Here is a 25,016-nt window from a genome sequence, read left to right as displayed (position 1 = left end):
CTGTGAATCAAAGGAAGGCTCTCTCGAAGGCTTCCATTTCCATATGGCTCTCCGGCTGCATCATGCACTGTCACCGGTTGGCAAACCGACCGCTGCCCGGCTGTCCGAGAGCCCATTCGACCAGAGCGAACGCTGCTACCACGGCGTTCCTGTCTGGTGTGCCCCTGCTGGACATCTGCAGGGCTGCTACGTGGAGGTCGACGCACACCTTCACAAGATTCTACTGCGTCGATCGGGACTCCAGGGAGGAGTCCAGGGTCGGCCAAGCAGTGCTGCGCAACCTGTTCACTTAAGGTGAGCCTGGTGAGGAGGTAAGAGATGCTTAATGTTGAGTTGTTGTATTGCTTAATGTTGAACCTGTTGCCACCTCCCGTGGTTGTGCATGTGTATACTGCTATGTGTTCTTATATTCGTGAGCATGTGAATCCATGCCATACCCCATGCTGGAGAAGGAACAAGTTACTTACCTATAACTGTTGTTCTCCAGCATGGGTCTGGCATGGATTCACATGCGAACCCTCCCTCCTTCCCCTCTGAGGCTCTTCACTTGGTCATACTGCCACTTTACGTGCTACCAAATCTGAGGATGGCTGCCAGGGGAGGGGCTTAGGGAGAGGGCAGTCATTGGCTGGGGGCAGTATGACCTAGAGATCAGTGATTGGTTACTACTAAGAAAGACAGATCAGAAACGAAACTGATACTGATTTTTTCTTTACCGAGGATTCCTAGCCTGACGGGGAATATTCATGAGCATGTGAATCCATGCCAGACCCATGCTGGAGAACAACAGTTACAGGTAAGTAACTTGTTCCTTATATACTCACTCACAATAGCCTTGGACTCCCTCATGGCAGAAAAAATACTATCGGGAGGGACCTCGGCGCGTGAAGGATTTTGGGTACACTACACGTCACGATAGGGAAAGTGTTACAGACACGCCTATGCCGATGTCCCCTTTTGGACCCCGAAAGACAAGATGCAATACTCCGCTGTTACCACTGGATGTCGGACCATATGCACATCATGTGAATCTAAGCGGATACAATAATCAGAAATGCTATTACGGTAAGTAATGCATGTCACACTTTCTACTTTGAGTAATGACAACTGCTCATTTTATTTAATAGACTCTGCTAATTAGGGATTTGTTATTGCAGATAGAAACGTACCCTTTAAAGCGCCCTACAGCAAATTATTGGTACCCATTTTCTTTTAAATGTCATGTATTAGTTAACATCTCACATCTATTTTAATTTTCAGTACTGTAAAAGTGGATGATTTCATTGCCCATCTTTTTAAAATCTACAAGCAAGTGCTCAAAGAAGGAATTGCTCAGGTAAGAGTCAAACAACATAATTGTGAAAATGAGATTGACTGTTTTAACAATGCACTGACTGTCGCTTACTTTTTGCAGTTTGACCTTCATATTAACTGTTTGTTGTACCTATATCTTCAAGATTTCTGTATCTTTGAGATTCCCTAACAAAACTAAAACCTCTTTGGAAGGTTCATTCATGTTAGAGAGCGTCAGTAGTGGGGTAAATGGGATGAAATACAGGCCATGCTCTTTACCGGGCATCTCTTTTGTATGCCCATATGCTACTTGTAATAGTTTTTGTGACCGGTTTCATGCTATGGAAACCTCAGTATTCTGCAATGTCTTTGATTCATTGTGTTGAAAAATTAAAAAAGAGAATGTTAAAACAAAACATGCCAAAAACAAGTTATTTGTCATAATATTTCTTAACAAATCACTCCCTTTGGGCCAAGAATGTGTACAAAACAACTTAACAGAATAGTTGTTCACTACGTTCTTAGGTTTAGTTAAAAATACAAACCGTAACAGATCCCCTGTTGTTGGATTTCCTGCACTCAAATTGAGTAATTAACTCTTCTCCTATAATTATTTCTTGCTTGGAGGTTCAAAATAATATGTAACAACATACTCTGAACAGAGTAAACAAATCCACAAACTATAAACAGAAATTGGAAACTGCTTGAAATGGGCCCTATCTTGCATACTATATCACAGGATTTATCAGCTTTTGCATATCGAAAGTCAATCTATAAGAGATCTATTAGAACATGCTATGTGCAAGAGTGATGTAGAGTACCAATTTGAGAAAAGGGGCACAGTACTATGTGAGAACAGCCAGAATTGTGATAATGTTTTGAAGGAAAACACAGTTGTACATCCACACAGAAGTTTAAAATTCCTCTTCATCATACATCTACTTGTGGCAACAGTAATGTAGTTTCTGATGTTTGTTAATCTGCTTAGAATCACATGCTGTGCATAGTCCGACATCCAGTGGTCACTGCGGAGTATTGCATTTTGTTTTTCGTAGTCGAAAAGGGGACGTCGACAAGGCGTGTCTGTAACACTATCCCTATAGTGACGTGCGTTGTACCCACACTCCCTCACGCGTCGAGGTCCCTCAGATTGTTTTTTTCCACCCAGTTATTGCTCGCCTCTATGCGGAGCTCCTCGAGAGACATTGCGAAATCCTTTCTTCAACCCTTGGTCGTTTATTATTATTAATATCTAACACATAGTTCGCTCCCTCGACGAAGCTGCAAGCTGTTTCTCCGCCGAGCAAGATCTTCGACGGAAGGACGAGCGGAGGAGATCCTTCCGCGCTGCCGAACACGTGGCCTGGCCTCACCGGCCTTACACAGTAGGGAGAATGGGGTTGTGTGATCTTTTCTTTTCACTCCGAGAATGCCTTTCTCTTTCCCCTCCCTCTCTTTCGAGGTCGTAATCACACTTCTTGCCCTCAGCTATGGAGAGGACGCCCTTTAGGTTTTGGCCACTTTGCAAAGGCAAATATACCTGGAAGGACAAGCACAAACGGTGCAACCGTTGCTTGCCCCTCGATCACAAGGATGACGGCTGTGCGGCCTGTAAGTTACTTAAGCCCAAAACGATAAAGGACCGCAGGGTCAAAAGGTGGGCGGCCTACGCCATGTCTAGGTCAGATTGCTCGCCCGCCGCCGCCGAATGTGACGAGGACAGTGATTACACGGCCCCCGTAACGGAGGTTGTAGACCTCTCGAGGGAGCGTTCTCGCTCCTCTTCGTCCGTCCCCGGCCCCGACAAGCCCGGCTCACGCCCAGCTTATGGGGATGAACACCCCGTCGACAAGGACGCACACAAGAAATCCCATAAACACATACCCCACGGCACGCATTCGTCGAAGACGAAGGCAGCCATAGCGCCAACGGAGGCGCCGGACCCACCGACGTCTTCCGCCGACCGTAAGGGTCGCCAGCCCTCCCCGCCACCGCTTCCGTGACAGGCGACCGGGCACTCTGGAAATAAGGGCGCTAACCCGAAACCCTCAGGCGGCGACGCACCTCGTAAGAGTGCGCACGTTGCCAGTAAAGAATCGACGGTACCTAGCGCGACGGCGAGCGATCCCTCGGCAGAGAGAATGATCGCCGAAAGCCTCGCGCGTATATCTTCTAGGGACGGCCAGAGACGGGCGACAAGTGACACGCGGAAAACCGCGCACAAGGCCAAAGAAACGCCGAAGGCGCCGGAAAGTAGGCTGGGACAGCTCTCACCGTCGACGGAAAGCCCTAGCCTGCCAGAACACTTCTCAGAAGGCGAAGGCACCTTATCTTAGACACTATGGGACAGATCTAGGCGAATACAAGGAGAAGAAACTCCTTTTTCACTCCCAGACCGCACTGGCCTACCTCAGTGGACCTTAGAGAAGTTCCAGTCCTGTATGGACAAGTTAGACCGATTCATGCAGAAAATAGGACACCTAAAAGACCTAGGGAGGTACTCCTAGAAAGTCCAAGGGCTAAATACCCGAAGTTGTTCTATAACCCCTTTCAGGAGGATATGAACTCTTACGACCTCACCGAAGAGGACACTCACTTCCAGGAAGGAGAGGAGTTCATTAATGATGACAACCAACAAGAGGGAGAAGGCTTCCATGAGGACACTAACATAAGTGAGGAAGGGTACGAGGAAGACACAAGTGAGGGTGACCCAAATCCCTGGCAGTCACCATCAGGGTCTACAGAGCCAGACATTATAGACATCAGGTCTCCTCAGACCACACCAGTCAGGAACCCTTCGCCTGTTGACGATCAGCTCACCTTTAAAGCGCTGCTGAGGAAGGCAGCAGCACATTTTGAGGTCGAAACTGGGGAGGTCACTCCAGACACTGACTCCGGGGAAAGGATTATCAAAGAAAACCCCCCCACCAGCCAAACAATTCCAATACTCGCCTCTGTTAAGAGACGAATCAACTCTTCACTGGCCACCCCTGCACTAGTAAGAGGGGTTAATCCAAGAATTGAAAAATTGTTCTCACCCTCTCAATCAGACCCACTATATATTAAGGGTCACTCAATCCCGGACTCCTTAGTGGTGACTAACACTAGGAAAAGGGCTGGGGTTCCACTGTCTACCAGCGAGGCACCCCCGGATAAAGAGGGGGAAAAGCTTTATGCCCTAGCCAAAAGAATTACCACCTCGGCAGCGTTCTAAACTAGGATTGCCAATAATAACACATTGCTGGCAAGCTACGCTGATGCGCAATGGGGAAAGCTTAAGCAGGACATCGAGGAAGTCCCTGAACCCCTAAAAACTCGATTGCTGGCTACAGTTAATGAAGGGTCTCTGGTCAACCAAAGCATCGTTGAGAATACCCTCGATGCAGCAGAAACTGCTGGCCGCTCTTTGGTACAGGGAATTCTGCTGAAGCGCCACATCTGGCTTTGCAATTCCGGGTTTAAGGCGGAAACGCAAGCGGCGCTCATTAACAAGCCTATTGAAGAGTCTAACCTCTTTGGAAAGGGAGTGGATGACGCACTGGAAAATGCGGAAAAAGAATTTGATACCATAAAGACCTTGGACCAAATCTCAAAGCCCCCTAACAGGCGGGGATTTGGCAACGAGCGTTCTTTTCGTGGCCAACGCCAGCGACAGAATCAACAACTTAAATATTCTGCCAACAACTACCAAAGTAATAGTGGTCAGTACAATCAAAGAGGTCAACACCGTGGCAAGGGGAGAGGTCGGGGTTCCACCCCTAGAGGCTCCCAAGCCACCAACAACACCAAGTGACACAAAGAATCAGGTCCCCTCACATGCATCGCCGGTCGGGGGCCGGTTAACATCCTTTCTTCCAGCATGGGAGGGAATAACATCAGACCGCTGGGTACTATCCACCATAGCCCACGGCTACTGTATAGAATTCAACAGTTCCCCAACATACAGAACCCCGAGGGGACGACGCATGACACCAGAACACCTCGCCATCCTTCTCCAAGAAGTGGACCAGCTACTGGAAAAAGGGGCTATAGAGGTCGTGCATCTATCTCAGGTAACGGAAGGTATTTATTCAGTGTACTTCCGTTGCGCCCTGTATTAGATCTGCGCCCAGCGAACAAGTTTGTCAAGCCCCAAAAGTTTTGTATGGTAACCTTACAGGAAGTGATCCCACTGCTAGCACAGGGGGATTACATGACAACACTCGACATGAAAGATGCATACTTTCATATTTTAATGTTGCCGGTGCACTGAAAATACCTCAGGTTCATGATAGAGGGCAAACACTACCAGTTCAGAGTGCTACCCTTTGGCATAGCATCTGCACCGAGGGTATTCACGAAAGTACTGGCAGTGGCAGCGGCCCACCTGCGCAGGTTGTCCATCCCAGTATACCTTTACCTCGACGATTGGCTCATAACAGGGGATTCTTACGAAACATGCTTCTCCAATACCCAAAAGACTGTAGACCTTTTGTTCCAACTGGGCTTCTCCATCCACGAGAAGAAGTCCAGCTTAGACCCCAGTCAGACCAAGCAATTCCTAAGGGCTCTAATTCGGACAAAGGACGGCCTCGTCTTCCCCTCCAACGAGAGGGTCCAAAACATGCTGTTTCAGATCCCCCAATATGTATCAGGTTGAGAGGTGATGGTGCGCAAAGCGATGCGCTTGCTAGGAATGATGCCGTCATGTATTTATTTGGTACCTCACGCGCGCCTGCGCATGCGCCCAATGCAAGAGTGGCTCAACAGCCAGTGGTGTCAGGCCAGCGGACAATGGGACGATCTAGTGGTGGTCTCGCAGGACTTGGTTCTCTCGCTACGGTGGTGGACAAAGGAAAACCTGGTAAGAGGGAAACCCTTTGCCACACCCGCAGGGGAAGCCACTCTAACCACAGACGTATCCCTCACAGGATGGGGGGCTCACCTATCCCATCAGACTGCTCACGGAGTGTGGACTCAGAGCGTAGCATCCAAGCACATAAACCTACTGGAGCTACTGGCCGTGTTCAAGGCACTAAAAGCCTTCCAGGAACACCTACAAGGGAAGACAGTAATGGTCCTTACGGACAGCACCACAGCCACCTACTACCTCAACAAGCAAGGGGGCAACCACTCTCCAGGACTGTCCAAGCTGTCCCAGAATATCTGGAAATGGGCTCTCAAACACAACATGTTCCTACTGTCGCAACATGTACCAGGGGAACTCAATCTGCTAGCAGACGAACTCAGCAGAGACTTCCCTCTGCCCTCAGAGTACGAATGGCAGTTGCACGAAGACATAGTCTTCGACGTCTTCACACAATGGGGATTCCCAGAAATAGACCTGTTCGCAACTCTGGAGAACTCACAATGCCAAGATTACGCCTCCAGGTACCCCCTAGAACCAATCCAAGAGGAACGGTCTATCGATTCCATGGTCAGGGAAATTTGCTTACGCCTTTCCCCCGACTCCCCTTCTCAACAAGATTATGTACAAGATGCACCAGGAACAAGTTACCATGATACTAGTGGCCCCTATGTGGGCCCAGCAGCCATGGTTCGCTCACTTGATGGAGATGTCTCTATCTCCCCCAGTGAAACTTCCCTGCCCGCACAACATGCTGTCACAGGACAAGGGCAGGACACTGCATCCATGCCCTCAGACCCTGAACTTAGCAGCCTGGCTCCTGAGATCATAGAATTTGGACACTTGCAACTCCCGCAGAGATGCATGGACATCCTCAGGGAGGCTAGAAAGCCTAACACTCGTCACTGTTATTCTAGCAAATGGAAGAGATTTGTCATCTGGTGTAGAGGAAGAAGCATCAACCCAGTTGACTGCTCCCCCACGCACATTGTCCTGTACCTGTCCCATTTACTGGACTCAGGTCTAGTGTTCAATTCCATTAAAGTCCACCTAGCGGCACTTTCTGCATACACCACTTCCCAGCTTAAAGTGTTGTGGTGGAAAGTCCCAGTTATCAATGCCTTCATGGAGGGAGTAAAGAGAATACACCCTGCGATAGCAAACCCAGCTCCTGGCTGGGACCTGAATGTGGTACTTACCAGACTCATGGGCTCACCCTTTGAACCCATGCACAAAGCAACTCTTAAGGACCTCACTCTTAAGACCGCTTTCCTAATAGCTATCACCTCCATTAGGAAAGTAAGTGAACTACAGGCTCTTTCTGTTCTAGACCCCTTTGTCACAGTTCACAGAGATAAAGTGGTTCTAGGCACACACCCAAGGTTTGCACCGAAATTCATCTCAAAATTCCATGTAAACCAGTCAATAGAACTACCAACGTTCTTTCAAAACCCTTCCAATTCGGGGGAAAAAAGTCTGCATACACTTGATGTGCGCAGAGCTGTCATGTTCTACATGGAAAGAACCAGACCACTGAGAAAGACTAATCAGTTCTTCGTCTCGGTGGCAGCAGGAAGAGAAGGAGATGCAGTTTCAAAATCCACTAGATCTAGATGGATTGTTCAATGCATCTCTGTTACACTCTTGCTAAGAGAGAACTACCCTTCAAGCCAAGAGCACATTCTACTCGAGGCACTGGGGCATCCATAGCATTCATTGCAAATGTTCCCCTTGAGTCCATCTGCAAAGCGGCAACCTGGAGTTCTGTGCACACCTTTACAAAACACTACTGTCTAGATGCACACTCTAGATCTGACTCCCAGGTGGGACAGGCAGTATTAAGAAATCTTTTCTCTACTGTTCCTTCTCATAACCCACCGCCAACTCCAGGTACTGCTCGCTAGTCTATGCACAGCATGTGATTCTATATGGAACAAAGAAGGGCTCCAACCACAGATACACTTGTCAACACTCTCCTAATGTTGGAGTGTCTTAATCATGCTATTTTAAGGAAACTTGGACATAGAGCTTCAAAACGTAAGCTCAATAACCTTTAAATATCTTGTTAAATCATCAAACCAAGACAAAGCCGAGAGGCTAGGAAATAACTTCTACTCAGTAGTACTTAAATGCAATTCATTGGTTTTTTCAAATTCACCAAAAAGAAATAAATATACACTCCAAAACTGTCTCATTCCTAAACAGAGAAATAAGGCATGAATACAGCACTATTAATTGTTCGCACAGTAGGTGGGGTTAGTATCATCTAATAGTGCAGTAAAGAAAAGGAAATAGTAAACTGATGCATACTGAACAAAAAACAGATACGGTTTTACTTTTTGATATATTTCAAAAAATGGTTTCGTTATTCTTTGACACAATTGTGATAAGTGTACTGACCAATTACTTGGTCCCCATGTTTGAACAGAGGCTAGTCAATAAGTCTAACCTAAAGATGGATAACCCACAGGTGTAAAGAAATAAATTCAAACAGAGCGGTACCCAATTGGTATAACAAAAACAATTGCTCGTGATTCATACACAGTCAACCAGGGAAATAGGAAAAAGAACACCGATTGCATCGTCCCTCAATACAGCCAGGTGCTAAAATTACCCCACTGTATTCAAGAAGATGCAAAAGGTCAAATCAAGGTATACAAATCAATTGGAAAGTTAGAGGACCAAAACCATCGGTCTATGCCAGGGGGAGGGGCCCCCTATCAGGTTGTACAGGTCAACAGTGCACAGATTGTGCTTGGCCTTGGGGCGTTTCGGCTGAAGAGTGGAACGCCTTCGTCTGGGCCTCAGGTTTGGAGATCTCTGTATGATAGCAAGAGAAAGACGAGAGAAAGCAGGAAAGAAGGTTGAGAACTAGAATTGGGTCTCAATTTCTATTAAAAAAGCACCAAAGTGCTGGCTTGATTGAATTAACATTATAAAAGGATATTGATATATTAGTATTGACCAAATCAGTCAAAATCTGATTTGTATACAATATTGGAGCTGCTGGAGGACCAACCTGTGGGTGTGTTCACGGGACTTCGCCGCGTCGGGGGGAATTCCAGTTTTATTCTAAAAAGCTGTCAATGCCATGCAGGTATGGTTCCACTTGTAAATGCATCTACACGTGAAAGTTCAAGCGTCCTACTGTAATCAGGACAAGTAACACAGAACATAAAATTCTAGGAGAGAAGAGAAGGGAGAGACGTGAAAGGAATGGGGAAATCCCCATGTCACATCCTCTACATGTTACCCATCCCTGTAGTAGGGCTCGGTATAAAGCGCAATTCAGTTAGTGCAAAAATGCAGGACACCGGGCGTAGTACCTTAAGTGCCAATTTAGGTGGCGTAGGCCCTGGTGCAGTAGCAGGGTCTGGATGGGCTGGCGTGCTGCCGGATGGAACAGGCCGTCTGCGACTCCCTAGTTTCGGAAGGCAGCTATGAGAGAGAGAGGAGAGCCCGGGTCAATACATATAAGGAGACAGAGGCGCGGAGCAGCCTACTGTGAAAAGAATGTTCGGGGCAAGTTTCGCCGGATGTGTAGAAGTGCTTACCTGAGAGCGGGTAGAGGGAGACAAATACCACGTTTGTCTCTGTTATGGCCGGAGCTAATCCTGATATCTCGGTGGAGCTGTTCCCCGGAAATAATGTACTGCGCATGCGTGGGTGGTTAGTGGAAGAAATAGAACCCCACGCATGCGTCTAACAGAGGCTCCCGTTGTCATGGTAGCAAACTTGTATACACGGTCTGACGGAGTGGTGTCGTGTGCGAATGGCGTCACACACGGAGAGACGCTAGTGTTTTCCCTCTCCAACAAAAGCTTTGGAGCATTGGATACACATAGGGGAACGATGTAAGATGTCCCGAGAACTGGGAGCATCCAAGTTCGAAAGGATGCATATTATGCATCTCTGGGGCAAATCGAGCGGCGAGCTACTGCCGCTATATTTGCCCCAGAGAGACATGAAACACTGGGGATGGCAGTGGTCAAATCACAGACATCCTGTAGTGAGTCAAAACGAAAGAATAGACTACTATTCCTGTGAGATGACAAGGCACCTGATGGAGAGACGTGTAACACTGGGCATGGCAGTGGTCAAATCTCAGACTTCCTTTAGTGAATCAAAACGAAAGGATAGACTGCTATTCCTGTAAGATGCTAAGACACACTGCTGATTAGTAACGGAGTGTCTAGAGGGTATGGTCAATCCCTCAGTGAGACCTCACAAGTCTCTAGTTACCTTTTAATCACAAGTCACTTTTGCCTCATTGAGGCCATGTGTCAGTGTCTGGAGTTTGAAAATCCACCAAGCTTCCTTGTGCTTCAGAGCATTTTTGATGTTAGTGTTACTCTCCAATTTATCAATAACCCACCAGGTCATATCATTAGGGTTGTGGCGTTGCTCTAGGAAGTGGGAGACCAAAGGGGCATTCTGTGTTTTACACCGAATACGTGAACGGTGTTCATTTATCCGTTTATTAACTGGTCTTTGTGTCTGACCCACGTACCTTAGGCCACAGGGGCACTCAATCAGGTATATTGCATTGATGGTTTTGCAATTGGAAAAGTGCCTCAGTGTCCAATCTTTATTACCAATCTTGAACGTTTTGACTTTCTTGGTAGATTTACACGCTACACATTGGCCGCATGGGTGATGGCCCGAGAGATCCCTCAAATTCCAGAGGGTTGTCCTAGATGTTTTCTTTAGGCGGGCATGGGTTAGATGGTCCTTAAGATTCTTTGCACGTTTGAGTGTTATTCTGGGTGGTGTTTCATTCGGCAGGCTCAACTGTATTAGTGGCCAGAATTTCCTGATAATGTGCTGGATTTTTGTGGTATTCTGTCCAAAAGTAGTTACGCATGTTAGTCTGTCTTTATCAATGCTCCTGCCCTTGGGAGTAAGAAGGCTTTCACGAGGAGTGTATAGTGCTCTTTTACTGGTATTTCTTACCAGTTTCTTCGGGTACCCTCTTGCTCTTAGTCTTTGCTCAAGATCCGCTGCATGTTCTTTAAACTGGTCTGTTTCCGTACAGTTACGTCGAACCCTTAAGAATTGCCCATATGGCAAGTTGTTCCGTAAGTTACTGTGGTGGTTGCTATTATAATGTAATAGCGTATTCCGGTCTGTTTCTTTCCTGAATAGATTACAAGAAAGTCTGTCTTCATTGACTTCTATTCTCAGATCGAGGAAGTTGATATTTTCATGGCTATAGTTCATAGTAAATGGAATTTCTTTAGTTCGAAGGTTCAACCATTTATGAAATTCATTGAGTGTTGACGTTGTTCCATGCCAGATAAAGATGATATCATCTATATACCTGAACCAGTTGGAAATGTGGCTCAGGTATGGGTTCTGTGATATAAACACATATTTTTCTTCGTAACTGGCCATGAAGATAACCGCCAGACTCGGAGCAAAAGCAGCTCCCATGGCCATTCCGTTGATCTGTATGAAGTAATCATCATTAAATGTAAAGTAGTTCCTTGTCAAGGCTAATTCCAGAAGTTCAACAATAAAGTTGACTGGAACCCGTTTGTCTGTCAGGTGATGAGTAAGATGGTCCCTGATGCATTCTATAGCAGCTTCCTGCGGGATATTGGAATAAAGTGCTGCAATATCCATGGTGACCAATAGATCTGTTGGCTGGTTGAAGGGAAGGTTCTCGAATTTATTGATAGTGACCATCGTATCCCTTAGGTATGTTCTTGTCAGCTGGCTCAGTGGTTTGAGGAAATGATCTATAAATTTACAGATCGCTTCCATAATGGAACCACATCAGGAGACGATGGGTCTTCCTGGGGGGTTTGTTGCATTCTTGTGAATTTTGGGGAGGGCATAAAAGGCTGGGACTCTGCCCTCCGATGCATTAAGATATTTTTCTTCTTTGTTTGTGATCCAGCCTTGCTCCAAAGCAAAGCTGGTTATTTCTTGGATAGTGTTTTTGATGTCCAATGTGGGGTCTTTTTTAATTCTTTTAATTCTTCAGCATGTGATTCTAAGCAGATTAACAAACATCAGAAGACAATGCATTACTTACTGTAAAAGCATGTCAGATGGTTGTATCTGCCTAGATTCACATGCGCCCACCCTTCCTCCCTGCTTGGATGGAAGGAACATAGACACCTTTCTACATCTCTCTTTTCTGTACTCACTCACGTATAGAAGGCTCCCTCGGGGCAGAAAAAATACAAACAGAGGGACCTCGACGCGTGACGGATTGTGGGTACAACGCACGTCACTATAGGGATAGTGTTACAGACACGCCTTGTCGACGTCCCCTTTTCGACTACGAAAAACAAAGCAATACTCCGCAGTGACCACTGGATGTCGGACAATGCGCAGCATGTGAATCTAAGCAGATACAACCATCAGAAATGCTTTTACGGTAAGTAATGCATTGTCTTATGGAATACATCCAGTGAAGTGTAGTTAGAAGAATCATTTTAAAGAAATGGTTATACACCATTAAAAAGAGTTGCATTTGTATGCTCCTATTCAGCAACAAACATGCAGCGCATGTTCTCTTTATTTTTAAGTGCATTTAAAGTCTATGCCGAGAGCAATTTAACTTGATGGGCTCATTTTAGGTAGAAAATGACTGGGATTTTTTTTACGTTGACATGGCAACAAGAAAGGCTTAGACACGGTGGGTGGAGCATAAATCATACATTCGTTCTAAAAACATGAAATTCCTGTAGCTGAAATTGTATTGAAAAGGGTCATAATATTGTACAGGTTTGCTTTATAATATTAAAGCAGTTAATCCCAGCAAGAGGAGGCAAAAAAAAAAAACAGATGCGAGAAAGAAAATAAATATATTGGATTCAAAAACTACTTTCCTTGAAACCTAGAGGAATGGACCTTGAATAGGATTTATCTTGCTTTTTTTTTAATTAAATTGACTGACTATATACATATTATGTGCTCTATTAGAAGATTTCTGATTTGTTATCTTATGTATTCTATGAGGTTTAAGAATAGGAAACATGAAAAGGAAAATTGACATGGTCATAATGAATCTAATTATGTATTTCTGATTGATAGGCAAATCAAAGATTATAAGAAATACCGTATACAAACTATCATGTAATTATACAGGTATCTATTGTAAACATTATTTAACAAAAAATACATGTTGACCTCTGAAATTGTTTGAAAAAACAAATTACACATATAGTATGTTTAGTGTTCCGCTGTTGAATATTTTCTTTGTTTATATGAATTTTTATTTTTTTAAACATTTTTTATGGGCATTTTGCATTAATAATAAGCAAATGTTCACTCCAACCCTGCCCCCTCCAACACCCACTTCCTTGCCCCTTTTCTCTGCTGGGCATACATCAAACAATAAACTGTGGAATAGGCTGCATAATAAATTCATGCAATGTCCACTCATTCAAGCGATTCCCAATATACAAAGTTTTTGAGGGCAAAACGCAACATTGTAATCATCCAACAAAAAGTTCAACACCATGTTCCAGTCTTTGGTGAAGTTAGCATGTTGCTCCTGTATAGAGTACCTAATCCATTCTAAGGCCACAAAATTCCAAACTTTAGAAAACCATTCACGGATATGAGGTGGTTCTTTCGTCTTTCACCTTTGGGCAAACACCAACAAGGCTTCCAATTGTAGCATAACTAATGCCTTCAACATTTGTTTGGAGCCTTGTCGAAAGTGCTCTTCCAACTCTACCCTGCTACCAAAAGACATGATCTCAAGGATCTGGGTTCTTGCAAGCCAAACATTTGAACCATGCTTTTGCCAACCTCTTCCCAGTATTGCCCCAATCCCAGATAATTCCAACAGACATGTTTCCAATTGCCCACCCCACCGCACTCCTTCCAACATTTATCTGAAACGGAAGGTTTCATTTTCGTTAGGCGAGCAGGCGTATAGTGCCATTGCACCATTAACTTGAACGAAAATTCTCTGATTTGGATTGACCTTGTACATGTAGGTATTTCTTTCCATAATACATCCCAGTCCTCTTCCGGCACTTCCTCCCCTAATTTAAGATTCCAACGTAATTTATAAGATATTGAGAGTTTCGAGTTGTATCTACCAACAATGAGTGTAAGTTTGAGTTAAGAGTTTATCCCCTGGGTTAGATGTCACCAATTTTTCAAAAGGTGCAAGATCTCTTACCGCCGCCTTATGGAGCGGTGAGGCAAGGATCCAATGCCTGACTTGGAAATATTGAAATCAACTAGCTTCCCAAAGACCAAAATCCTGTTTACATTGTAAAAATGATTTAGGGTAATTCCCTTGAAACAGATCTGAGTCTTTCACAATCTACATGTTTCATTCCATGAATGCATTGGATTCAAGACCAGGGGTGAATTGGGGATTAAAGAATAAGGGGGTAAGTGGGGAAGGGAACGTCGCCAGTTGGTGATTCTTGACTATTGTATCCCAGACATCCTCAACTAAACGTCTGATCACACTTGCATGCATATTAGGAGGTTGGTGTTGTTTAAATAACCACAATTTATCCCCAAGCCAACGGCCCCCAAATGCCCTCTCCATCTGTATCCACCTTTTCCTCATGTCACACGTGCATCAATCCTTGAGTACACCATTTTTGAGTTGCCTAGTAGCATTTCCAAAAATGTGGAGACCCATTCCGCTCTTCTCTGTGGGGGGTCATTAACATACTGAAAGCTACCCTTGGAGTTTTGTTATTCCATATACAATTAGAGATTGCTCTGTGCAGCTTCTGGAAGAACGTTATGGGTACCCAAATAGGTAACGCTTGGAACATATATAGAACTTTGGGAAGTGTAACCTTTTTTAGAGAGTTAATTCTAGCCAGCCAAGAGATAGTAAGGGGACCCCCATCTTGATAGTTGTGTTTTAATTTCTTTCAACATAGGTGGATAGTTAGCTTCATATAACCCTTTGATCTGAGGATTTGTCATCCTGAGCAGTTTGATCCCGTCATGCGCCCATCCGAATTGTAACGCTCACCTGATTCCCGTAGAGGCGCCGGTCTTGACTTGGCGTATACCGTATCTGCAAAGGTGATGTGTAACACACGGCTGGCTCTTTGGGCTGGACCTCTGTGCACTGTATGTCTGACTTGAAGGGTAAGATGTCTGCAGATAGAAAATATGGGATTAAGGAACTGGGTTATTGAATGTCTCTCTCTTCTTCCCTTTCTCTTCTCCTGTAGAACCCCAAAGGTTAACGCTCTCACCTTAGGTAAGTGAACGCCGTGCTCTCCATCTGCCTCGGGGCAGGGTGCTGTAACCAGTTTCTTCACTGGATAAGGGGAGCAGGCCTCTTGACTTCAGAGGACTGCTGTCTGTCGTTTACTGCACGAACGGTAAGTTTCGAGTAATTCTAATGTCTTTAAAGTCTTTGGTAATGATGTTTCTTGTTTTGCAGGGTTCCGGCGATGGCGGATGACGGGCTGAAGTGAGTTGAAGATGGAGCCCGTGTGATGAATAGAAGCGCCTGGAAGCACGTAAGTAAGCGCTTGTTGCCTGCTTCACGATGCGCTCTAACTGTCTTTTTATTTTGCAGGTACAAGTTTGAAGCGGCTGCAGGGTGCCGGAATACCCACTGGGTTAGATGTGGAAAGGAGTAATGGCACGTGAGTATTAAAGTTCCCCAATTTCTTTAAACGCACCTTGTTTTGTCTTTCAGATGCGGGATGCAGCGCCGAAGGCCTCCGGAGCGTGCAAAGAGTTGGTAAGCTTTTGTCTTTCAGATGCCGGAATGCAGTGTGAAGACCTCCGGAGCGCACGAAGAGTAGGTAAGCCTTTGTCTTTCAGATGCCGGAATGCAGCGCGAGGCGTTGGTGACAGCCGATGGACCAGGTAAGTGAAGAGCTGTCACTGAAGACCGTAATGCTAACCTGTTCTTTCTTGTCTTTATAGGTGTTGCTGAAGACTGGATTCAGGATGGTAAGCCCTTTTCCTTAGGCCCAGGATCAGATGCAGAAGACACGATGAGCGTTCTGCTGCAGAGGATGCAGAATAACGCAAAGCAAGATTCATCCATCGGGTGTGGTTTAAATAGCCTCCCTTAGTGCTTAGGTGTCTCCTTCCACAGCCACGCCTAGGTAAGAAAAGAGTTCCTGCTTTCCAGAAGAGTTCCAGTGTTCTGAATCTAGGGAGTGGCTCCAGCACCACCCAACAGGAAAAATAGTTCCAAACAGAAGAGGATCAGAGGCTCAACTGGCAGGCAAGTAAGCAGCATGGTCTGCTGCAGGTAAGTCCACCCAAGCATTATGAGCCCGGCGCTTCCAGCGCTGGGACTGGGCATATTTATGAGCCTGGTGCCACTGGCGCCAGGACTGGGTCCAAAAGGTCCAATTGAACTGGTTGGCACTCGGAACCTGGGTTATGGATCTGCTTCCAAGGGAGTTGGGAAAACCCTGACCTTTTGGAAGCAGAGATCATGACACGAATTGTGTGTGCAACCTTAAAGGAATAGTGTGCTAAAAAATGTTACTGTCCCAATCATTCGTGCATACAGTGATCAATCGTAAAAATATTTCTTATGTATCTTACCTTAGTTTTCCTCACTTTTACCCATGTGAAAACAACGTGTTGGGCGTGGCCAGCCATCTTGTGCAAATCTTATCCGTGGATCGCTCACCCTAAGTTCATGTGCGTTCGTGGCAATCAATCAAAACACCTGCCCCTGAAGCTGACCTCATTAGACGCGTTCAGCCCATTCCACAACGCCAATGCACGTCTCATTTCAACGTTCTCTGTCCGCAAGTTATTGATGTGTCTCCATGCAAATGGCAGGACGCTGCTTTCCTCAAAGACCCTTTCTGATCAGGCAACACTCTAGTTTCTTAGGGACAGGGCCTCCGTATCCTTGTCATTTATTGCTTCATCATGTATGTTCTGTCTTGTTTTCCGCGCAGGAGTTAACGTGGGACTCCTGGCGGTGCGGCTCTTCATCTTTTTGGATTGGTGTACAGACCCTTACTGCACTAAGGGTGGGAGTAAAACCCTGTACTCCTAGTGTATGTTTTTGGGCACCTGTGTTTGGCCCACAGAGCAGGGTACGTGTTGGTGGCAGCCCCTTGCTGAATTGATGGGTGCCATGACTATCCTCTATTTTAGGATGCCAAGGCTCTGTCATTGGAATCGGTGGATTCCTGATGGGAGACAAGATGGTCCCCGTGGCCTCTTGCCTTCCATCACCTGCTACCTTGTTTTCTCTAAGTCCCGGGAAGCCCTGACTCTGTCCCTTACCCTGAATGGCTGTTGGGTGGAAGTTCCATATACGGTATTAGGGTGAAGTCCAGGCCAGACTGGCTGGAGCCTTCCCAATGACTGTATGTTGTGGGTACACCCGTGGGGTGGGACCTGGGTGAATGGAGTGCGTGATAAATACGCATTTCATGTTATGGGTGTCTAGTATCTGTTGTGTGATACAGTGACTGCTACAGCCCTGCCCGAAACTGGTATGAATGCAGTGTGGAGTGCTGAATGGCTGGGTGCTTGTGCGAATCCACATTCCGTGTTGAGTGTCTGTATGTAGAAGAATGGCCTGAATGCACTGCAAGCCCGATTGGCTGGCTGCCTGCCTGAATGCCCTTCTGAATGATTGGTTGCCTGAGTGACCCAGCAGAGTGAATGACAGACCAACCGTATATCTGGGGACCTCTCACTAATGGAAATCGTTCAGAAGCTGAAGTCAAAAGCTGATGCTTAACCTTGGGGCCAGCTGGAAGAAAAATAATTGCTGATCCTGTGCTTCGCTAATCTGAAAGACGCGTGACTATCAAGGAACTGATCCAAGAGAGAACCTGGCTAGGGGACCTCTTCCCAAACTGAGGGACCATCTTGCTCCAGCTGATCTTTGCCAAAGCTCCCCTCGAAAGGCTGCCGACCAGAGAAGGGGATTGCAGAGGGAAACCCAAGTGAAGCAACGGGACATCCAAGTCCATCGTTGTTGACCAGGTTTCGCAGGTTTGCTATAACCGCTGGAAGCCCATTGAAGTGCGTTGCCCAGTAGCGAAGACAACTGGAAGCCGTGCTGCACAACAACCGGAGCCACAATGCTCCACTGCATAAGACACTTGAATCAAGGACTCTGCGTGCTCATCATCGTCGACCGCTTTGTCCGGCTGGAGAAAGTCAAGGGCATCGACTGAGGAGAATCCACCGGTGGGTTTCCCGCCACCCAAAGTCCTCAAAGATGCCGACAAAGATCCGGAAGCCGGCTGTGGTCAGGTCACGATCACTGACGCCAGACGCGATGACCCGACGCCCTTGCTGGCCCAAAGTTCTTAATTGACTCTTTGCGGCAACAAACTATCATCGAGGTGCACCGCACGCCACATCTTCACAGGACGTTCACGAGCATTCGTCAACAGCGTTCACCTTTTCTTCACCAAGGAATCTTGACGACCTGCCTTAAAGGGAGTTCACTCAAGAAGGGCCCATCAAAGACTCATCAAAGAACTCTACGAAACCAGGTACATTGGGGTCATTGAACCTTTAGAAAGACCCGAGACTATATTAAGCATAATTGGACTGGGCTTGTCAATACGCTTTATTTACAGGTTGCCCAGGTGGGGGGGATCCTCACACAGAACTGTCCCTAGGAAGACGGGAGTCGGTATTCTGCCATTGCTTAATTTACCTTGTCGTCTTTCTGTGTCTATCGTTGATTTCATCTTACTATCTGATTTGTATGCCATTTGAACTGTTAGCAGTTGATAAATTTCAAGGGAATTGATAGTTAAAGAGTGGTACCACGTAGACTTGTATTTATTTGCCATTATAGTATTACCTCAGAACAAAGTGTGGTATTGTGATTGTGCACATAACGTGAATCTTATTAATATAAAGGACTTGTTATCACTAACAGTGTGTGTACATTCCTTTGTGGGTGCTTGGGGACTACACTGTACTTAAGAACCAACCCGCATCACCTCCTGAGAACTTAAGCCTTGATTGCTCATCCACGTTTTACCAAATAGAGAATCTTGGCGGGGGTCCTCTGTGCTTCGACTCTGCCATATAGAGAGCAGGAGTACAAATCCCTCTCCTGCAGTCTTTACACTGGTGGCAGTGGTGGGATGCTTATGGTTTTAAGAATCAGGTTGTAACCTTGCCACTTACAAAATATCCACACTTTGTGAATTTGAGGTTTATTTTTGTACTAGATAACGACATTACAAGCAATGGAATCTATTGCGAATGGTAAATTGACTCGGATGAGCTTAGAGGCTCTCCAGAGTGCTTGTGAAGCCAGGGAGTTAGACTTTGAGGATAAGTCTAGGGCTGAGCCGATAGCTGCCCTAGTGGACTACTAGACTGATTGTGAAATTCTTGATGATGGGGGCGAGGGGGTGCACCAATGAGGACCCCACTCCTGGGATTGATACTGAATCTATGTCTGGGAATGCCACCATTCCTGCTGCCTCTATTCAGAAACCCAGCAATGTTTCTTCAGGGATTGCCTTGGAACTTGAATTATTAAGGATGATATTGGGCTTTGAATATAAAAAGTTGGAAACCAAAGCTGAACTTAAGAAAGAGGAATTGGCACAGCAAGTGATAGTCAAAGCCAGAGATCTTGAACTCAAGGATCGAGATCTTGAACTCAAGGATTGAGATCTTGAACTCCAGGATCGAGATCTTGAACTCCAGGATCGAGATCTTGAACTCAAAACCGAGGACACTGAATGTCAGCAAATCCAGCTACAGAAAGCTAGAGTGGAGACTTGAGCGAAACCAGTTGTCAGGTCCCCTGCCACCAAGTTTATGAAAGATTTGGTTGGTGTGTATGCAGAGGGTTCGGATATCCTCCAATGGATTGAAGCGTTTGAAATGACTTGTGGAATCAATGATGTTGATAAGAGATTGGGCTAAGTGTTTGTTAAGCAGAGCACCTCAGACTGGTTATGACTGTATTCTGAAACTGAGTGTGGAAGGGGTCAATATGAGTGCATGAAGTCTGCTTTGATTGCCAAGTTTGGCAAGCCACTGACCCAATACCTTAAAAGGTTCAGGGAATATAAGAAAAGAGAGAATGTCTCTTGGATTGACTGGGTGAGTGCTGCGCACATGAACATGATGGGGTGGATTGATGGTTACAAAGTGAAAACGTTTGTTGAATTGTCGCACCTTTTTGTTTTTTGAGCATTTTTCGGAAGCTTGTTCACCAGAGCTGTGTCAATATGTTGGTGACTAGAACATTTTAGATCCCTTTAAGCTGGCCAGGCTGGCTAACAAGTGGGTCTCCCACCGAGTGTGCCCTAAGGAACCTAGTGTCAAGGACAAGGACAAAGAAAAGGGGGCCTCTCAGAAGTCTGAGGAGTCCCAAAAGCATTCAGTCGGGTAAACCAAAACCTTCCTCTCCTAAGACCCAAAAATCTAGTCGGGATAAGTCCTATGTGGGTGGGAGTATGAATAGTGGTCCGCCTGCTGCAAAGCAGGGTCCCAGAGGCTCCAGTACCATACCCCACACTCCTGGCACTTGTTGGGACTGTGGGGCTCTGGACCACAAGAAGGGTGACCCTGAGTTGTAAAGGTAAGGCACTTGGAGTCCAGGCTGTCAGCATGACCTACCCTTACTCCGTACCTGACGTGGAGGCCACTGTCCTCCCCTCCTCTACGGGAGCACCGAATGTGATCCCGGTAGAGATTTCCCTAGTGTGCCCGAAGAAGTACTGGCTACAATCCCACAGAACACCCGTAGGTTTTTAAGAAGTGTCCTCTTGAATGGCCAGCCTTCTACTGGTTTGAGAGACACTGGGGCAAGCATGACAGTGGTGGACAGGACCCTGTTCAAGCCAGAGGACTATGTAGGTGCTCTTCTGAGAACCACCAGGTTAGCTGGTGGGCTTCCCAAATTATCGCTTGTAGCCTTAGTCAACATTACCATTGGAGACAAGACAGCAAAGCTTTCTGTCCTGGTTCAGGACAAAGTACCTGCTAACATTTTGTTAGGTAATGATTTGGTGGAATTTGGGATGGTCTACCATGACTGCTGCGGTAGTCACCCGATCACAGGTCACACCGGATCCGGCTGAGAGTCCGGTACCTAAGCCGAAGGGGAAACCCAAGGAAAGACAGAAAAATGAGAAGGCTACCTCTGCGAATGGGGCTCCTTATCTTCCTGCTGCTTCAGCAGCATCCACCGGGATTTAGGCTCCGGTTGGGCTGAATGCAGTGGTGACCCAAGACTTGACTCCGGAGGGAGAAGAGCCAGAAGACCTTCAATGCATGCTGGCTGAAGGGGGGGCTCTCTAGGGGCGACTTCTGTAAGGCTCAGAGAGAGTGTCTCTCATTCTCTCTCTCTCGTGTGCCTAGGTCTTTCCGGATTTATTGGGAGTGTGAGCTCCTTTGTAATGAGCCCACTAAGCCTGAACCTGGTGCCCTCAAGAGGTTGGTGGTACCCGAGGTTTACAGGCCTTTCCTGTTGCAGTCGGCGCATGAGGTGCCCTTGGCCGGTCATGTTGGTACCAAGAAGACTAAGCAGAGGCTCTCTGCACATTTCTTCTGGCCCCGGATGGGAGTAGAAGTGGAGTTCCACTGCAAGACCAGCCCCACTTGTCAGTTGTCTGGCAAGACTGGAGGCAGTGTCATTGCCCCACTGCAGCTGTTGGCATACCATTTGAGAGGGTTGGCATCGACATTGTCAGTCCCCTTAACATTCTCCCTTCAGGTGGACATCGGTTCATCTTGGTAGATCATGCCACCAGGTACCCTTAAGCTATACCCCTTCGGATGGTTACGGCCAAGGTATTTGCTAGGGCGCTCCAGGGCATTTTTACCAGGGTTGGATTCCTTAAGGAGGTTGTCTCTGACAGAGAATCCATTATAGTTTGGAGCCTTAGGTGTTTTAGGCTCTAACTTACGGGGTCTACCTTCAAGGTCCAAATGGACCATGTCTCGGGAGTATAGCTCAGGGGCAACGTGCTCGCCTTGGAAGCAAGACGACACGGAGCACCACAGGTTCGATCCCCGGGTCTGTGCTTAGAAAACCTCTGGGTATTAAGCATGTTATAAAAAAACCATCATATCATATAAGCCCTTAAAATGGCTTATGCAGATGAAGAGTGAAAACCCGAAACTGCTCAGGTGGTCCATTAGCCTGCAAGGGCTAGACTTCACCATTGAGCTTAGACCAGGGAAGAGTCATAACGCAGATGACCTTGGATGAGGGTGTCAATCTCGTTAGAGGTTAGACCACCCTATACTCAGTCTGGGGGCGGGGGGCAACTGTGATGCTGGAAATGCATCGGAGGGACAAGGCCTCTGTATCCATTTCCTTTATTGCTTTATCATGTATGTTCTGTCTTGTTTTCTTGTTTTCCGTGCAGGAGTTCATGTGGGACTCCTGGGGGTGCAGCTCTTCCTCTCTTTGGTTTGGTGTACAGACCCTTTGGATACCCTTACGGCACCCATGGGTGGGAGTACAACCCTGTACTCCTAGTGTATGTTTTTGGGCACCTGTGTGTGGCCCACAGAGTAGGGTATGGGCTGGTGGCAGCTCTGTGATGAATTGGCAGGTGCCCTGAGAAACCTCCATTTTGGGATGCCCAGACCCTGTCAATGGAATCAATGGCTTCCTGATGGGAGACAAGATGGCCCTGTGGCCTCTTCCCTTCCATCACCTGTTACCTTGTTTTGCCGAAGTCCTGACTCAGTTCCTTCCCCTGACTGGCTGTTGGGTGGAAGTTCCATATATGGTATTGTGGGGAATTCCAGGCCAGTCTGGCTGGAGCCTTCCCAATGACTGTATGTTGTGGGTACGCCCATGGGGTGAGAACTGGGTGAATGGAGCGTGTGACAAGTACGCATTTCATGTTATGGGTGTCTAGTATCTGGTGTATGACACAATGACTGAGACAGACCTGGCCGAAACTGGTATGAATGCAGTGCTGAATGACTGGGTGCTTGTCCGAATCCACATTCCGTGTTGAGAGTGTCTGGATGGAGAAGAATGGCCTGAATGCACTGCAAGCCTGATTGGCTGCCTGTCTGCCTGAATGCCCTTCTGAATGATTGCCCGAGTGTGACCCAGCAGAGCGAATGAGAGACCAGCAGTATATCTGGGGACCTCTCACTGATGGAAATCGTTCAGAAGCTGAAGTCGAAACTTGATGCTTAACCTTGAGGCCCGCTGGAAGAAGATGATTTGCTGCTGCTCCCCTTCGCTAATGTGAAAACTGCGTGACTATCAAGGAACTGATAGACCTGGCTAGGAGACCTCTTCTCGAGCTACGAGTGACCATCTTGCACCAGCTGATCTTTACGAAAGCTCCCTGGAAGTCAGCCCCTTGAAAGGCTGTTGACTGGAGAAGGGGATCACTGAGGAATCAGAAGTAGAGCACCCGGACATTCAAGTCCATCGTCGTTCAACGACTGTAACCGCAATTCTCCACTGCCTAAGACATCTGAATCAAGGGCTCCCGTTGCATATCATAGTCGACCGCTTGGGCGGTCTGGAGAAAGTCAAGGTCATTGACGACCAAGGAGAATCCGCTGGTGGGTTTCCCACCACCCGAAGTCCTCAAAGACACCGATGAAGATCCGGAAGCCAGCCGTGGTCACGTCCTGATCGCAGACGCTGACGACCCGACGCTCTTGTTGGGCCAGTGTTCTTCATTGACTCTTCGAGGCAACAAACTATCGCCGTTGTGGTGCACCGCACGCCTCATCTTCACAGGACATTCACAAGCATTTGTCAACGAGCACCGTGATCGAAGCTACTCTATCGACAAAAGTGTTCACCTTTTTTCTTCACCAAGGAATCTCGATGACCTGTGACTTCTGCCTTAACTCACTCAAGAAGGGCCCGTCCACGACTCATCGAATAACTCTATGAAACCAGGTACTTTGGGGTTGTAGAATCTTTAGAATGATCCGAGACAATATTAAGCATAATTGGACTGGGATTGTCAATACACTTTATTTACAGGTTTACCAGGTGGGGGGATCCTCACACAGAACTGTCTCAAGGTGGACAGGAGTCAATATTCTTCCATTGCTTAATTTACCTTACCTTCTTTCTGTGTCTATCGTTGAATTCATCTTAGCATTTTAAGGGAATCGATGGTTAAAGACTGGTACCACGTAGACTTGTATATATTTGCCATTATAGTATTACCCGAGTACAAAGTGTGTTATTGTGATTGTGTACATAACGTGAATCTTATTTATATAAAGAACTGTGTTATCACTAACATAGTGTTTGGACATTCCTTGTTGGGGGCTTGGGGACTACACTGTGCTTCAGAACCAGCCAGCATCACCTCCTGAGAGCTTAAGCCTTGATTGCTTGTCCACGTTTTACCAAATAGAGAATCTTGGCTGGGGTGCTCCGTGCTTTGAAGCCATATAGCGAGCAGGTGTACAGAAACCCCCCTCCAGTCTTTACAGGGCCCAGGAAATCTTGGCCGACGTGAGGGCCAATCAATTCCGCGTCTGCAGCCTGCACTTCACCCAGGATATGTACGATCAGTCAAGGTACACAAAAAAATGTTGACCGCAAGTTCTTCCTAAACTGCTGCCAAATGCCACCCCAACTCAATTTCTGCATGTGGCTGGTGAGGTGAGTAGAGAACGCTGAGTTTGTGTGTTGGTATGCAGGACGATGGTCTTCGTTAATAAGTATTACCTTCCATCTGTTTATCTACATCAATGTTCTATTACTCCATTTTCCATAGTCACCGGATTCAACACAAGTGTCAAATATTTCATCTTAGTATACTTTATCTTTCCCCGCTTTCTGGAGCCTGTAACCAGTAAATGTGATCCTTGATGAAAACTTCCACAGTGCCCCTTAGAAATTGTTTGGGAAATGTGTTGGTTGACTTATCCTTCTTCACTTAGAGCACATTGATGGAAGAACAGACCCTTGCAAGCGATGAAACCACTGACACGCCTT

At 46.5% G+C, this 25,016-nt stretch overlaps 1 protein-coding gene across 3 annotated transcripts in view; it reads left to right on the top strand.

Annotated features, from left to right (window-relative positions):
- The window catches only part of GSS (glutathione synthetase), a 912,719-nt gene that overhangs the window by 286,689 nt on the left and 601,014 nt on the right, over positions 1 to 25,016 (top strand). For all 3 annotated transcript variants that reach the window (XM_069651814.1, XM_069651815.1, XM_069651816.1), the window contains exon 4: positions 1,261 to 1,336. In XM_069651814.1, the coding sequence (XP_069507915.1) occupies positions 1,261 to 1,336 (76 nt within the window). The remainder of the gene's footprint in view (positions 1 to 1,260; positions 1,337 to 25,016) is intronic.

The sequence above is a fragment of the Ambystoma mexicanum genome, chromosome 3p (assembly GCF_040938575.1).
Source record: "Ambystoma mexicanum isolate Mex_15411 chromosome 3p, UKY_AmexF1_1, whole genome shotgun sequence".
NCBI lineage: Eukaryota > Metazoa > Chordata > Amphibia > Caudata > Ambystomatidae > Ambystoma > Ambystoma mexicanum.
The sequence above is the reverse complement of the archived record's forward strand: the minus strand, read 5'-3'. Positions and strand labels throughout refer to the sequence as shown.